This window comes from Anopheles moucheti, chromosome 3, assembly GCF_943734755.1.
Source record: "Anopheles moucheti chromosome 3, idAnoMoucSN_F20_07, whole genome shotgun sequence".
Classification (NCBI taxonomy): Eukaryota; Metazoa; Arthropoda; class Insecta; order Diptera; family Culicidae; genus Anopheles; species Anopheles moucheti.
Window position 1 is genome coordinate 13,413,764 of NC_069141.1, and position 15,671 is coordinate 13,429,434.

The window sequence follows — 15,671 nt, forward strand, 5'->3', positions numbered from 1 at the left end:
CAAACATTGCATGCTATATGTTCGACTTGCGTGCAACCGGTTCGTTTACCGGTCGCTAGCGCTCCTCCGCTGTGAGATAATTTTCTTTCGTAATACGTTTACGTAGAATTATTCCCAAAGTGTTCCTTTGGCAAAGGCGAACACGCGTGTTTACCCTAAGTAAATGATATTGTTTAAAGGAACAACTCTATTTTATTCGCCAAATTGATGTCGTTAACCACAAACGCTAGAACGCATATTGCAGTGCATCCGATATTCCCGGCGTCCATCTATTCTCGGTCGTTTCGGCTCCATGTTCCGCGGATTTTACTGTATCAAAACAAACAGATTAATTTAGTGCATATGTTCATTGGGCTTAAATACAATTCGGTATCGTTTTGGCACTTACCATTTGTTGTACACGTCCTGCCACCAGGACCAGAGCAGAGGGATTTTTTTATCAGGCAGTTTATTCGGAAGCCTTTACAAGCGCTTCCGCGACTTCCAGGGCTATGGCGGCTTCGGCACGATCCGTATCACCCGAGGCGGAGGACAGCTGGGTCTGGGCGTTGGAAAGCAGTTCCCGGCAGGCAGACGAATCAAGATCTTCCACTGGGTGTGCTTCTTCCGCCAGCACCTGTACCGAAGCATCCTCGTTCACGGTGACGGTACCGCTGGAGACGAAAATTTTCTTCACCGCACCATCGTTCTCGTACACGGTGACGACACCCGGCTTCAGGACGGCCAGCGTGGGGACGTGCTTCGGCAGGATACCGAACGCACCGCTAAACGACGGCACATCGACCTGCCGGATGTTGGCGCTGTCGTAGAATACCTTGTTCGCCGCAGCCAGCGTGAAGGCCATCTCGTCGGCGTAGCCGCGGGACTGAACCATACGGATCGAGGGGCGTGCCAGGGCGGCCAAACGAGCGCTACGCAGGGCGAACGACATTTTGCTGTGGGTAAATTGGCCGGGAAATTAACTTTTTCACACGCAGAAAAACACTACGGTCCCGAGGTGAAAATTGTTACGCGAACAAGGTGCTCTTAACGTCAACAACTGTTTCATAACGATTTTTGACAGTTCGGCGGCTGTCAAACAGCGGGTTAGAAAAGTGCATTCTGCTGGACAAAAGTATATTTGCAAAAATAATCATTTTATCGTTTTCTTTTGGAAATTTCAGGTATTTCCTAAACCATAGTTTAATTGAGATGTCGTTGAGCAAAAATAAATCACATCAAATCAAATCTGAACATTTACACAACGTAAACATTATAAATTAGATGTGTTTGAATGATTATATCCCAATGTGCTTTTCCGAAGCTGTCATCAACTCCAGAACTGTGCTACAATGGGTTCTACAGAACATTTGAATTTTTGTTCCGAATTCTTTTTTAGCACATAACTACGTAATATTCTGATTTATTCAGGACTTATGGAAATGAAAATTGATTTGCCTTTTTTTCTGGGAATAAAAGCTCAAAATCTACACGATTCTGCTGAAACAACCCCTTAAAAAGCACAGCCGGAAAAGAACGAAGTTATAGAGCTTTTTATAGCACAGTAAACAAGTTTAAACCAAAATGCACAGGTGCACAAAAATAATTCAACCGAAGGTCCTGGCTCAGTTACATCCCTGTACGATATTTTGGAATGTTTTGATGTTTCTAATGAATAACAAAAGGGATATAAACGACTCAAAGTACCGTGGGTTTTACACAAATATGCATCAAATGAGCATAAACAACGTGCACCAACAGCCTAACTGCTGTCGGATGTTTTATTACACTACAGGCTGACGGTTCTAAACTTAGCGTGTCCAGTAAATTCTAATAATATGTAGGGGATGTAGGAAAGTATTTACCCAAAGTTTACATTTAATTAGAAAGAAAAGCGTCGATATGCATGGGGTCAGTTTTAAGCGCGTAGTTACCTCGCTTTCCCCAAAAACCACATCCACCCGCCCAGTCCCGAAACACAACACCTCAACTCATACGCAATCAAACGCGTATTTCACACGCCGAAAATCAAACAGGATCACCTGCACCGGTGCGGTTTCGTCAAACAAGCGGGCCACGACTACCAAAAATAAGCACGCCGATGCTTTGCTGATGTTTCACGCGTATGCATTTCCACCCTTCCGTGCTGCCAGGCGCTGCCCGTAACAACACACGACCGACTGTTGTTATTAATGTGAAATAATTAAACTAATTATGATTTCGCTTTCGGTAGCGGCAAATCAGCAAACTGCAATTCCCCGGGCAGCCTTGGGGAAGTTTTGGACCATCCGGCCGTGGGATGGAAGGCGTCGGTTGGGGTGTGGCGATGTAACTGGTTGCATTGATTGCACAAAACGCCTACCCAACGACTAGGATGGTAGGCAATAATGCAGCACGATGGTTGCATCTCCCGCACTCCGTTCTCCGGTGAGGTACAAATCTGGAAAATGGAGTTGTCGGAAGAACCAGGTAAGGGAGACACCGGCAAGGCCGAGCAGGGGATACGATATCATATATATTTTATTACATCGTTAATTTCCACTGTACCATTTTGGCTCCGGTGGCCTTTCCATGAACCCGGTAAACCACCGCTGCCAATTAGCGCTTCCCATTCGTGGTCACTCTATTATAAATGATGATGATGATGATGAGGCAGAGAGTTTGAAGCACATGAGCTCCCACTACCGGCAATGTAAATTGGGTAGCAAAATTTTCTTTTCAAAACATCCCATCCTAGCGGCAACGCAAAAAAGTAGCTGGCACGCGGCATGGCGGATGGGGGGGGGCACCATCATACGCCATCACACAATAGAATCCAACCGCACGGTTGCACATTGTGGGGCAGTGTGCAATTAATTAGGGCGGCAAACGCACACAAAAACCGGTTGTGGAGACCACATTTTAAGTGGTCGAATGAAATAATTGACTCGCTGCTGGTAGGAACGCCCCGGATGGGGGGTGGGGGGGGGCCCGTGTTGGTGAATTTTGTTGTGAAATATGGATGATCATTTTCACGATTAAGTTACCGAAAGGGGGAAAGGGGTGCCGCCGGTCCCTTTAGTTGTGGGGCTCGTCACTAATGAGGCTACTATTCTTCACACTTCCCAAAAAAACGAGGATCCAACAGCAGCTCCACCGAATGGTGGTGGGGGAAGGACATCTTCCAGGGCTAAGATAAATGTTTGCAGATTACCAAGCCGACAGATTGATGTGGTAAATGTAGCTATGGCGGCAATACAGCTGCAACATTGGGTGATGGGTGATGGGAGATCCTTTTCATTGTCTGAGACATTGGGGGTCACTGTTTGGTATGTGAGTGTAACTATTCCGGTGGTAAACGGTCTCCATCATCGTCTTCATTATTGCCCCCCCATTAACGTTAACAGCTTTCGTTTTCATGCTCTCCGAATGATTCGAAAGGGGAGGGTGCTTTCACCATCTCAAACAGAGTACGATGAACGCTGCGAACGATGAAGTTGTTGATGGTGTGACAGTTTTATATGTCCCGCCTCGTAAACGGATTGTTACGTACGAAGCTACACAACCGAAGCGGGTTTGATAAACTTGAACCGCTACTATTCACTAAAAACATTGGTGGTCTTCTCCATTCCGCTATCAATCAATTAGTATAATCAATCAAGTTACGCATGGTGTGCCGCTAATTTCCTTAAAAGCACGCGCGTTTCCGCGTTTACTGTTCCGTGCTAGGCGTCGATGCGCGGGAAATAATCTGCCGCAACATTAGCAAATTAGTGTCCTTCCGTTCGATTATAGAATTATGCACTTGGAAACGATTTCACACGTCAGGACGACGATGATGATGATGATGATGATGACGGGAACTCCGAATGTCGTCCAGCAGTCGTCGCCTTTTGTTTTCGCGGACAATCATGTCGTTTTATTGCAAAATCAAACGTTTTCATACGCGCGCTTTAAGCGTACAGCGTTAGTACTAACCGTCAGTCCGCTGATTGTGATCTGATAAGTGCAATTATTATTAAAATATAATCAATCCAAACATACGCTATCCAGCATCCGGCTCTGGACTGGTCCCAAAATGTCCGCACCGGACGCAAACGATGCTTTACCGGCACTACGGTTCTGTTTGAGGAAGTTATATAAAAAAAATATAAACATTGCCGGGTTTTGTCGACTCATCTCGACTGTTTCGGATGATTTGGGTTGACGATTAGCGATTACGGTAGACGGCGGAACCCGGCGTTAAACTCTCCGGGAAGTCGAAACGATTTATTTCCGGTCCGGTCGGGACGGACGCGTGAAAGCGATCAAATCACTGTGTCACTTTATTTGCATTATCTATCGCTGCCGGCCCCCCGCATCCGGGTTAGCGTTGCGAAAATGCAACTGATGTGTGCGTTGCGCCAAAAATGTGTTGTGCTACAATTAGTTGTGGATTTTGGTCGATTAGCTGGTCATCTGGTCACAGCTGTCCCTAGGAAGGTTTCTATTTATTAAACGGTTTAAAACTACGCACTTACTAACCGAATGTGGACTGTACTACCACCAAAATCACATCATATTTGTCCATTTTCCCAAAATACATTAAGCTTTTTAAAGCTATTTTTATGGCCTTCATAGTGCAGCTAGTTTACAGGCAATTGAATTATATTAATTTCCATTGAAACATTAAAAGGACTCTTACCATTCGCACGTTCTGTCATTAGTTTGTGATGTTGTTAGGAGGATCCTCTTTTCATACACCCTGCTAGTCATTTGAACATGGTCCAAAATTTCCATTCATCTGTAAAGAAAAAGTGATACAGAGAGAATTTAGATTTGGTTGGGCAGATTGGATAGAGAATGGACAGATTGGAGTGGCTTGTAGACGTCGGCGACGGTCAAAACAAAGTAAATTGCTTTCGTCTGGATCCATTAAAATAGAACTCACGGCACTGGGAAATGGTGTTCTTTTGGATCCTTGAGGACATGAGACAATTTTTGTATATAAAGTCTCCTAACCTTTTCTAGGACTACGAATTAAGAAATAACATAAGCTTTAAAACTGAATTTGTAGATGAATCCTGAGTGTGACCCTACCATAAGATTCTTCCTTCTTTTAGGGCCATCCTCAAGAAGTCTAGACCAACCATTTATGGTTTTCTCTGACTTTATTTGCCCATAGCTGATACACCACGCAACCGCTTGTTAGATTAACAGGCCATCTGCATCATCGTTCATATTAAATCGGATTTGAAGAGAAAATTGAAGTCTTCCGAATGTCGAATTCAAAAAAAAATTACTCATAATTTAAGTAGAAAACGATACATAATCTTCATTTTTATTCTATTCTAGAACTTGAAGTCCATTATATAAATTAATCGCCTTAAGTCAGGCATTATTAGAAGAAAATGGGATAATTCCTATGTTAAATTTATGCACAAAATTTCATTGGTTTTTATCTACAGATTAACAATAATAAATAAAATTACTAATGGGGGCGCCTAGTACCTAGTGAACTGGGAACAACAAAGGCGCCCTATGTGAAAAAAATATTATATCCTCTCTATAATATAATATATGAAAATATATGAAAATATGTTAAATAATGTTATTTACTTCTAAATTAAAAAAAAAGGCTAGATAGGGGTAGTTTTTACATTTTTTACTTTGAAAGTCTAATTTCTCCATAATTTACATTTTTTTACATCAACTTTTTTTATTAGTTTAATCAAGAACGTCTTTCACTCATTCGCTGATAATAAATGTAGTTGGACTAAAATGAATTTATTAAATAAATAAAGGATCAGGAGATAAAGGACCAGAATGCAGTAGAGTGGCGATCAGCGACATAATCGTATAAGTGTAATTGTTGATTATCTTGAAAAATGAAATTTTTATATCTATCCGAAAGTAACTAAGATTTTCTTAAATAGACTAACTTCTATTGCCTTATTGCCTCTAGAGTTTTTCTTTTTTGCAGGAGTTTAATCTTGTTCCGCTTATCGTGTGTGTTGGGTGCCAAAAGAAGATTTTTCTTCTTTACTTCCTTGGCAAAAACACACACACACACACACGTTTCAATTAGGGGGTCCCAGTTGTTCGGATGGTAATAAACTGATTACAATCAATCATAATCAACCCAATCAGCGAATGTGCTGCTCTTGTGCTGCAGATGGAAGCATATGGCAAGAAGAAAAAAAAACCCCGCACCGCTCAATCTGGTTTGGCACTGCTATCCACGTAGAAAATGTGTGAAATTAAATCTATGTTCACGTTTCATTATTCTTTAACGTTCTATTCCTTTCAAACCGATCCAGCCCATTTGTTGGTGTGTTCTTGAACAGTTTATGGCCCATTCAGCGTGGCTAGCGTTTCTTCCACGCACCGTAAAGTCTCTCCATAGGCAGAGGCAATTCAATTACCTTATCGTTGCCGAAAATCGTCTTCCTAATTTCACAAATACTGACACCTCTTCATGGGGGTGTTTTTTTCCAGGTTTCGTTCGCTTTTCAAAATGTGTCCCGGTCTCTAAAGTTCACCTTCTAGCAATAACAACAAAAAAACGAATCACCCAATTTGTCATTCAAACAAAGGTGACAGTGACAAAAAAGGCCTCAAAAAAAAAACAACACATCGCAATCTCCATATTTCCTGCATCGCCAGGGGTAGATCAATTGAAGCACATTCGAGCAAAATAAAAACCCAAATTACGAGCAAATTTAACGATAACGGCACGGACGCACACACATACACACACGCGCGGCACATGATTCATGTGGTACGGTTTGCCCACCTACTCCATCACGCAGTTCTACCAGGCCGCCTGTCACTCATCGAACCCTAGCCTCCTAGCGCTTGGGTTTACATGCTTTGGAATTGGAGGAAAATTTATGAACGTTTACGCTCGCATAGATGCGGCTTCTTTCCATACCGACCCTCCCCACGACCCTCCCTCAGGAACTGGAGCTAGTTCGGGGGAGGGAGAGGTAGAACATGAATCCACCCCAACAACAACAGCAAAAAAAAATCGGCCGCCGGTTGATTGGCGAAGATAAAACACATGTGCTACTCCGTGGATGCGGTGTGTGCTCGAACCGCCAACACGTAATTGATAATAAGAAAAGCACCGCCACACAAAATGGCCGCCACATTTTCGGGGGAGCAGGGCAGTGAGACACCCAGCACGGGGATGTGGGTCGTCCGAAATTGATTTAATAAATGGGCTCATGGCGTATTTATGCATGTTTACACACGCCAATTGGCACGACCGGGACAGTATATCTTGCAGGGGGATGGCGGGCGAATGAACAAAAAAAAAAACTACCGCTCCCCGACTTTGTACGCCAGAAGAGATACGATAGAATGGGGAAGAATTATTTTCCTATACATATAAAAATTGATACCCGGCCCCCTGGATGTGGCGGCCAGTGGGATTTGGATTTCATTGTCCTTCAGGGGCGAGCAACTTTGGGACTTTGTTTCGTGGAGTTGGAGTTTATATTTTAAGAAGATATAAAATGGGACATTCACAACACAAGTAACGAGCAGTAACTTTTCTATTTATTATTTTAGTTCATAAAATTAATGTTATTAATGCTAGAACATTATGTTTTAGATAAATGCATATATAGAATAATGCATAGATGGTTAACATGAAGTAAATATTTACCAGACAAATAAAATAGTAAATCGCTTGCTTAGATCAGTACTTAGAATCTAAGCCTAAGAAATATAATTTTTTTTGCGTTTATTCTTGAGTTACTTTGATTTATCTAAATTAGCGTCACATCTGTTCAGCATAACTGATTCGAAATTTGGCCTTCCGTTTGGCAATTAGCAAGGGCTTTGAGGAAACAATTTTTGTCGTTTCTATTCCTACATACACAATCAAGAAATAGTTTATAAATAATCAAGAAAATTTTATAAATAGCTCAAATCTCCCGCTAAAATAATAACGATCAGGCGATATTCTTGCCTACTATGGTAGATTATTTTGTTCAGTAATATGCAGCACCCCTTAATAGTTGCCCACCCCTGCTGGTTTTATTTTTCATTCCTCAACAATACACACTCGCCACATTTTCAGGTCCTTTTTTCTCTCTCTCTCTCTCTCTCTCTCTCTCTTTCTCGCTCTATTTTCCAAAGTCCATATCACGGTGAAATATATTATTCTTTTCGCGTGCTGCAACTGTTCAGTATCAATTTTGTACTCCTTTTTCCGGCAACCACCCATTAATACCTTCCTTTTTTTTCGGTGCGACCGGTTTCGATTTTCGGAATGGGTTGTGTGTATGTGTGTGTGTGTGTATGTTTTTTTTTTGTTCAAAAATAGTTCCAACAGCTCCAAGCACCAACAATTCGATAACCGGCAGTGTTCAATATCCACATGCACAGCGAAAAGTACATATGCGCTCATGATTTATTGTATTTATCAAAGGATGGAAGAAAAATCGGCTCGATCGGGTCGGCCCCGGCACTGAGGTGGGTCCATGCCAACGGTCGGCCGCAAGAATGCGCATGGTGACAAATTTGTATTCTCGCTGTTTAGCGTGTTCTGGGTTGGATTTTCCTTCCAATAAAGGATGCTATTATTTTATCGACCAAAATCATCCATTTTCCAACCCCCCCTAGATTGGGGAAAGGAAATCATTTTGAGCTGTGTGCACAGGGCGACGCGTTAGGTGAAGTGCCACTCCTTGCCCGCGACTTGATTTATGCACTGCTGCATAATACGGTTGGCTATTCGTCGTGTGCCGTTTTTTGGACCGCAAACGTGGAGCATCACCGGCGATAGTGCGTAATCGAACCATTAGCCTTTTATCGTGACGTGGACCAAAATTAACCTTCACGCTGTGCATCGGAAAATGCACAAACACACACGAGAGGATGTGCCCAAAAATTATGGCCATCGTTCTCAATCTTGAAGGTTTTATTATTTATGCCTACACAAACAATAACTTTCCGCGCTCAGGAGTCTATCGCGCAAACAACGCACTTGCTCTGGACGAAAAATGAATCCCCGAAGCGGGAGTTTTTGCCACCCCAAAACTCCAGCTCTTTATGGGTAAGGGAACGCCACGGCATACCGCACCGGGTAAAAGGATGTCGATACCAATAAAAGAGCGATAAACGTAATTGACAATTGATCCCCCTAATCGTCTCCCCATAAAAGCAGTGGAGTATCAACACAACAACGTTGGTAAAGAAGGCAAAGAAAAGGGCGATTGGTAGGATGGAAAAAACGAAAAAAAACCGTCGAGATTTTGAAATCCGAAGGCACAAAACGAAGTCTGCGTTAGCAAAAAGGGGGAACGAGCCCGTGTACGGGGCATCGTCATCTGGTGCGGCTCTGCTCCCCGGGAATGGTTTGGTTTTGTATTCCGTGCTTCGTTCTTGTTGAATATCCATAAAATCAGCAAAAAATCGCGAATCGCCCACTGCCTGGGATGTGCGGGTTTTCCGAAGTTCCGACGACCGGTGACGATGGTGATCGTCCGGAGTTTTCGCCCAGTTTATGGACATATCGCTCAGCTCCCTTTTCAGCGCACTCTTGCCAGCTGAGCAGGCGGGCGGTGCGATTGTACGCGAAGTAGTCGAGTGTATCTTCTCGATTACTGGCATCGTTGTCGGTGTCCTCCGCAGTGCCGCTAGGTGTCGCAAATAACGTTCGAGACGCCAGAACTGTGTCGATGAGTTGACGAGGTGAGGTGTAATAGAGGAGAATGGCGCAACGATGGCTCATCGCTTTAACAAGCGTTGGTCTCGGTGAACAATTCTATCGCTCTATCTATTATCGGGTGATTTAGGTTTTTTTTCTGCCGGTTTCCGACACTAAACGGAACATTCGACGGTGGTTGGGTTGGGTTCGAGGTATCTCTCAAACATCTTAGAAAGTAGTTTAAAAGTAGTAAATCCCCAATTGGAAACTAGCTTCACGTTTTACGCTAAATCTGTTAATAGGAGCCTAAGAATAATGAATTTGTTTCTTAACACTAGAACGACCGGACTGGTTAAAATGACCAAATTTTAGGGCTATAAAATACAAACTCCAAAAATACATTAAAACTTCCAATTCAAAATGTTTGAAATTGTTTATCGAGCAATCACCGATAAAATAGCGTTAAAACCGCGCCAATTCTAGGTGTAAATTTGGCAAGAACACTCCTTTACAAACTAAACTCATTTCGGGCGAGATTCATTTGATTGGGCGCAAGAATCCAACATATTCCCCGTTGCCTTATGAAAAAAACACACACACTCACGCAACCATCACCTATTCTTTCCGCATTCCGAAATCAAGGCAAGATGTTGGAAATTTTCATTGCTTCCGTCTTTTAAAAAACCATTTCCATCCAATTCGAGGGATGTGTGTGCGCGTGCAGCAAACCGGACCCGGCTTCCACCGGTTTGAGTTCTTTGAAAACTCATTTCATCGATAAAATCTTCCAACACTGCAGTCTGCCAAGGGGGTTCCCGCACTGACCGAACAAATAGACATCATCAAATTTTATTGCTTTTGTTTCACCGCCCGAGCGCAGTAAGAAGGCGAACCATTTTCTTACACTCGTAGCCTCGCTACGAATGGTTTTGTGTGCGTGTGTTTTTGCCGCCCTATTCTTGCACTTCAACCATTCCTAAATCCGTGCGAGTGCTGAGTGCTGATGGCCCTAAATCCTTGCTAGTGTCCACTCGGTAAGCCCTGGGAAGTGCTTAGCGCTTAGACACTCTCGGGATACTGACGCTTGGACGATAATTGTTGATGCTTATCGGAAGCAAATTTTGAGTAGTGTTGGAACCTGAAGAACAACACAGAAAACGGATGGAAAATAAAATACGACATCGGTTGGCAAAGTCCAACAAGACACACTGACACAACTCGTGCGGGTGGATAATACAACGGCGCCAACAATGATGCCATGGTGAGGGAAAACCTTCCAGTGACTTTCATGGGAAAACTTTCCCCGTTGTCGATCATTTCCCGCGATATGCGAGCCCATTGGGTGTGATGGACCGGGAGCTGGACCAAGAGCTGGCCTTTCCACTCCGGATCGGGGAAGGAGTATAATAATAGTAAATTAGAGCGAGATTACTGTAATGTGCTCAGTCCGATTGCTTCAAACTGGACGGATGAAATGTCCACTCGGGCTGGCGACATGACATGCTTGAGTCCTGAGAAAAAAAAAACCGAATGTACCACCGATCGTTTCTTATCGCTGCCGGCTCATCGACGCGTTTGGACACTGCTCGTTTACGTTAAGCTACGGTCGTCGTTCGTTCGTTGGTGCTATCGGATCGGTTCTTACGACTAATGTGCACATTTACACTTGTGGAAATGTGCAGCATCGGCAGTGATCGGGAGTGAGCTGATCTGATCGCGCTGCGCTAGCCACAAATCAAATTGCTTTATGTAATTTGATGCCCATTTTTAACGCCGGGGAATCGCATCGGAAGGGATGATTTTCTTCGCATTCTTTTGTTTCTGTGCAGTAAGGACACTGCTTGTGTTACTTTTTTGCTAATAAAACAGTCGATGTTATTAACATGAAGAGAGTCAGAACCATCCCGTTGAGAAGAGTAAAATTTTGTAGTTCTGATAACATCAAACATGTGGTAATTTGTTGGGCTGCAATAAATGTGGAAGGATAAACAGCAACAAAGGAAATAGACACACTGTTAGAAAATACTACATATCATTTAGTAGATGACTCAATTCATTCTATAACATGTCTTTATTATGGATATATTACTGCTTTAAAGCACAGTCTTGAGTACTGGATACAATGCGACCGAGAGCCGCAAACGATCTTTGTAAGCCTCCAGTGCCAACTGCGATGCTTTTGTTAATGCGAACAACATAAATATGTCTTAGTCAAGTGAAGTTACATATTTTTAACCGTTCAACTATTAATTAATGTTACAATTACAGTAAGATTAAAATGCATAAATTGCGGAAAAAATATCTCGAGGGCTATATCTGCGTAAATGACCCACAAGCTATTATGTAAGTGGCCTCCAGCTACGTTAGTTTCAACCAACGGACTAATAAGCATGTTTAAAGACCTCTGTTATGTATGAAAGTAATGCGATTAGTATTGGACAAAAAATTCGAAGAACTGAGAGCATTACCGAGGACGCAATACTGTCTTGATCTACAGCTGAATTAAGCAAGCTCAGGAACAAGCTGAAGTTCATTCACGGGACGAGTAAACGTGGACTTACGGTAGATCATAAAATGTTCATCTCAGGATGAAGAATTCTCGTATTTTTATATGCTTTTATGCATTTAAAATGGTTTTAAAACGTTTAAAAACATTACTTAACCCGTAGGGCATGCTCAGTGAAGGAGTTTTCCTTAATTTACCGTTTAATTACGCGGTATTTTGAGGGAAAATTAGCATGTCAAAACTGCACGAAAGGGTAAATTAAGGGATACTAAATTTCCCTCAATTTACCCTTAAATTACCCGGCAAATTAGGGGTGATTTAAGGGTAATTTAACGACATTTGGCTCACTGGGATGAGCTTGATGTGGGAGTACTGTGCGTGGAATCATCTTTGTGGATTCGTAAAGCAACCTCTCCTTGTTTCACTTTAGTTTTACAAAATAATTTAAATGGTTTTAATTATGTTATAAAATAATAATAAATAAATAAAGATAAATTAAAATAGCACTAGAAAGGGTGAACACTCCGCTTGATATTAAGTCCATATATGACTACTAGATATTCAGTTTTTAGATGGGGTGACATCTATTTTCCATGACTTCGAAATTAGAATTACTGCAAAATGTGCAAATGTTTTCCTCCTTTGCTTTGGTACCGATCTTTTTTGTTATTTTATTGTTTGTAAAAAATCATGGCCGTTTTGTAGTTGGTGTTCGGGATGAAAATAGAATCTAAAGGGAAATCGGCAGAGAGATGGAAAAAATGCGTGGCGAACAGCTCAACGCCGTTGGTACACCGAACCGACCAGTTCCTTCCCACGGCCTTTGCCAGCCAGGATGAGCGAACCGGTGTGAGGTAAATCAGTTGTATCATAATGAGGATAATAACAACGATGATAACAATAATGATAATAATAACGATAAATTTTCCACCCCACCCGTATTTCGCGTATTTGTGGAGGTGATGTCGGGGAGCTTTTTTGCTGCTGTTGTTGCTTTGCTTCTTCATTCTGCTCTGCCTTTTTGCCCGCTGACCACCGGAGTGGTGGTGTCGGCGAATTCCGGGCTAGTTCGGGCGGATGCCAGAAAGGATTTTATTGCGCTCGTTCCTGCACACCCATTATGGGGCGGTTGGATGGGGGGCAGGAACCTGTGGCTGAAATGTGGCTGACGTGCACAATTGTAATTTTATGATATAATAAATGTGCAACATCAACAGTATGTGCCTTCCAACCGCCCTCTCTCTCTCTCTCTCTCGCTCTCCGGTGCTGAAGTGATGATGTATTGTGAGCCGAGGGTGTGCGCCACCGTGCAACAGTTTGATGGGCAGAAAGGCAATGGAACCCGCCAGTCGAAACCTTTCACAAATTGTGCAATTGAATTTAATGTACAGAAAATGTATAAAACCATCTGTTTTCGGGCCAGTAAGGCGGGAAGAACATTTTCGACGTACGAGTGTGTGAGGGAATTTTCTGTATGTGTGTGTGTGTGTGTGTGTTTTTTTTTTGTTTTATGAACTCACTCATGGTTAATTTTCAACGGCGGTACACTTCCCCCGGAAAAAAGGCAACTCAGTGGTAACTCGGTGGTAAATGGTAACCGCGCTGGTGTGTGGTGCTCCATTCGTTTTTCATTTGATTTTGGATTAAATTAAGCTTAACCTCAAACTGACTGCAGTGCGAAGCTGCCCCAGGAGCGGTTTTCCATTTCGATCCTCAAAAAGCGCCCAGCTGAAGGGGAGGGAGGGCAAGTGCAGCACGGAGCTGGATACGGACAATATTTTCAATTGTTTTAATTAATGAAACCACCGAATTATTATTAATTTCGTTTGATGCTGGCGTTTTCCCACCCACGCCGCTCTAAGTTTCTTAATTAACGGCCAGATTATACAGATTCGACGGCATGTTTCGCTTGTTTTTTTGGGTAGGGTGCGCTGCATTCGTGCCGGATGACTGCATTGTACGATCGATCAAATCGATCGGAATCGGGAGTAAAAAGTGTTGGTTTTGAAATGCGAGGGTCGGAACCTGGCGAAATCCCTGGCAGCAGTGCTTAGCTTTGTCGACGAACCATCGGATTTGTGTGTCAGATTATTTACCGGGGAGTGCCGGTGGAACCGCTAAACCTGGTGGATGTTATATTTTATTTTCATTGTGCCAGTAGCAGTTGCACCCGTAGTGCTTAGATAAACTGCACTGAACCAGTGGAATTATTGATCTCCATCATCAACAGCATTAGTGATGAAAAATCACCAACAGCAGAGGATTATCATCACCTGGAATAGGCTTTTAAAGGGTACATGCGCTTAGCCTATTCACTGGCAGAGTTCATCGATGCGGATGTTTAGAGATTAGCCGAGAGTATATTTGATTTGCGCAGGATTAAGCATTTGATTGGATGATTCGTCGCGATGATGGTGTATTAAAGGTGGATTGATATTGTTAACAGTGTAAAAAAAGGAGAAAGATAAAATTATCAGTTAACTACTTTTTTGATCAGCCTTTAAACGCTAACCATTAAATTTCTACTAAACAATTTTATTTTGGGAATAGATTGCCATCGAGAGTCTGAAAGCCTGATCGAAAGATTCTAGTCATACTGTAGGACCTGAAAGGACTTTTAAAGAATTACTCATACACTTCAGTATACAAAAAGGCATCTATCTTACAGGCTGGAATTCGTCCATACATTGGGAGAAATTGTCGATCACTGGTCTGAACTGGTTTCGAAAGAGCATTCGTCCAATATTTTAAGTTTATTTAGGTCTTTCTGGGTTTTAGATTTTTCTGGAGTCTCTTGGGCTCCTTCCCAAGCTGGGCTTCTCAAGACTTCACCGTTTATGTGAACATGAACACTTCACCTCAATTTGTTTAGAGTCATTTTTATAATATTACCAGCCTGGTTGCCCGATAATTATTTTATTGACACGGCTCCTGTGTTATTCTTGATGATATAAATCCCAAAACTTCTTCTGTATATCTTCCTTGTGATCGTGGTTTGACGCTTTGTCTGTTCCCGGTTTGAAAAACTCTCTGATAATTTCCAATAATTTTCTTCTATAATTGTGACTGTTCCAATTCGAAGAAGTCATAATTTCTTTATCTCAGTCTTAAGAAGTCTTAGTCTTATGACTCAAGTCATAAAAAGAATATTATGTTTTGTCATCGAACATTAACATATTTCGTAGTACGAAATTATTAAAAATAGAAGTATTCAGGTCATTAAAACTTAAGGAGATTTTACTGAGACTTGAAACTGAGTTATTTAAGAGCATTGAAATGTCTAACACGCCAGAGATTTGGTAATGCGTTTTGTCTACGATTTCTTTTCATCTTTACGATCATACTTTATTTGTTTTTCATACTCTTTTCACCTCCCAAAATTTCACTCCGATAAAAAAGGGACAATCGAGCGAAACTACAGCTGGAACGACAACAACGTGCGGTGGTCATGGCGTAATTGCAACACGACCCGAACGTAAAGCGAGTTGACAGTAGTTTATCTAAACACAAGCACAAATCAATGCGTACTGCGCCGAAACACCCTCCGGCGCACCGGTCACCCCGGTT

At 42.3% G+C, this 15,671-nt stretch overlaps 1 protein-coding gene across 1 annotated transcript; it reads right to left on the reverse strand.

Annotated features, from left to right (window-relative positions):
* Positions 1-149: 149 nt before the first annotated feature.
* Positions 150-1,036, reverse strand: LOC128303161 (ATP synthase subunit delta, mitochondrial). The gene is made up of 2 exons (XM_053040025.1): positions 389-1,036; positions 150-309 (listed from the first exon to the last, which is right to left on the reverse strand). The coding sequence occupies exon 1, from the start codon at positions 929-931 to the stop codon at positions 449-451; it is 483 nt and encodes a 160-aa protein (XP_052895985.1). The 5' UTR covers positions 932-1,036; the 3' UTR covers positions 150-309; positions 389-448.
* Between the last annotated feature and the right edge of the window lie 14,635 nt (positions 1,037-15,671).

Coding starts and splice junctions, on each gene's coding strand:
- LOC128303161 (XM_053040025.1), bottom strand. CDS start 931: ATGTCGTTCGCCCTGCGTAGCGCTCGTTTGGCCGCCCTGGCACGCCCC.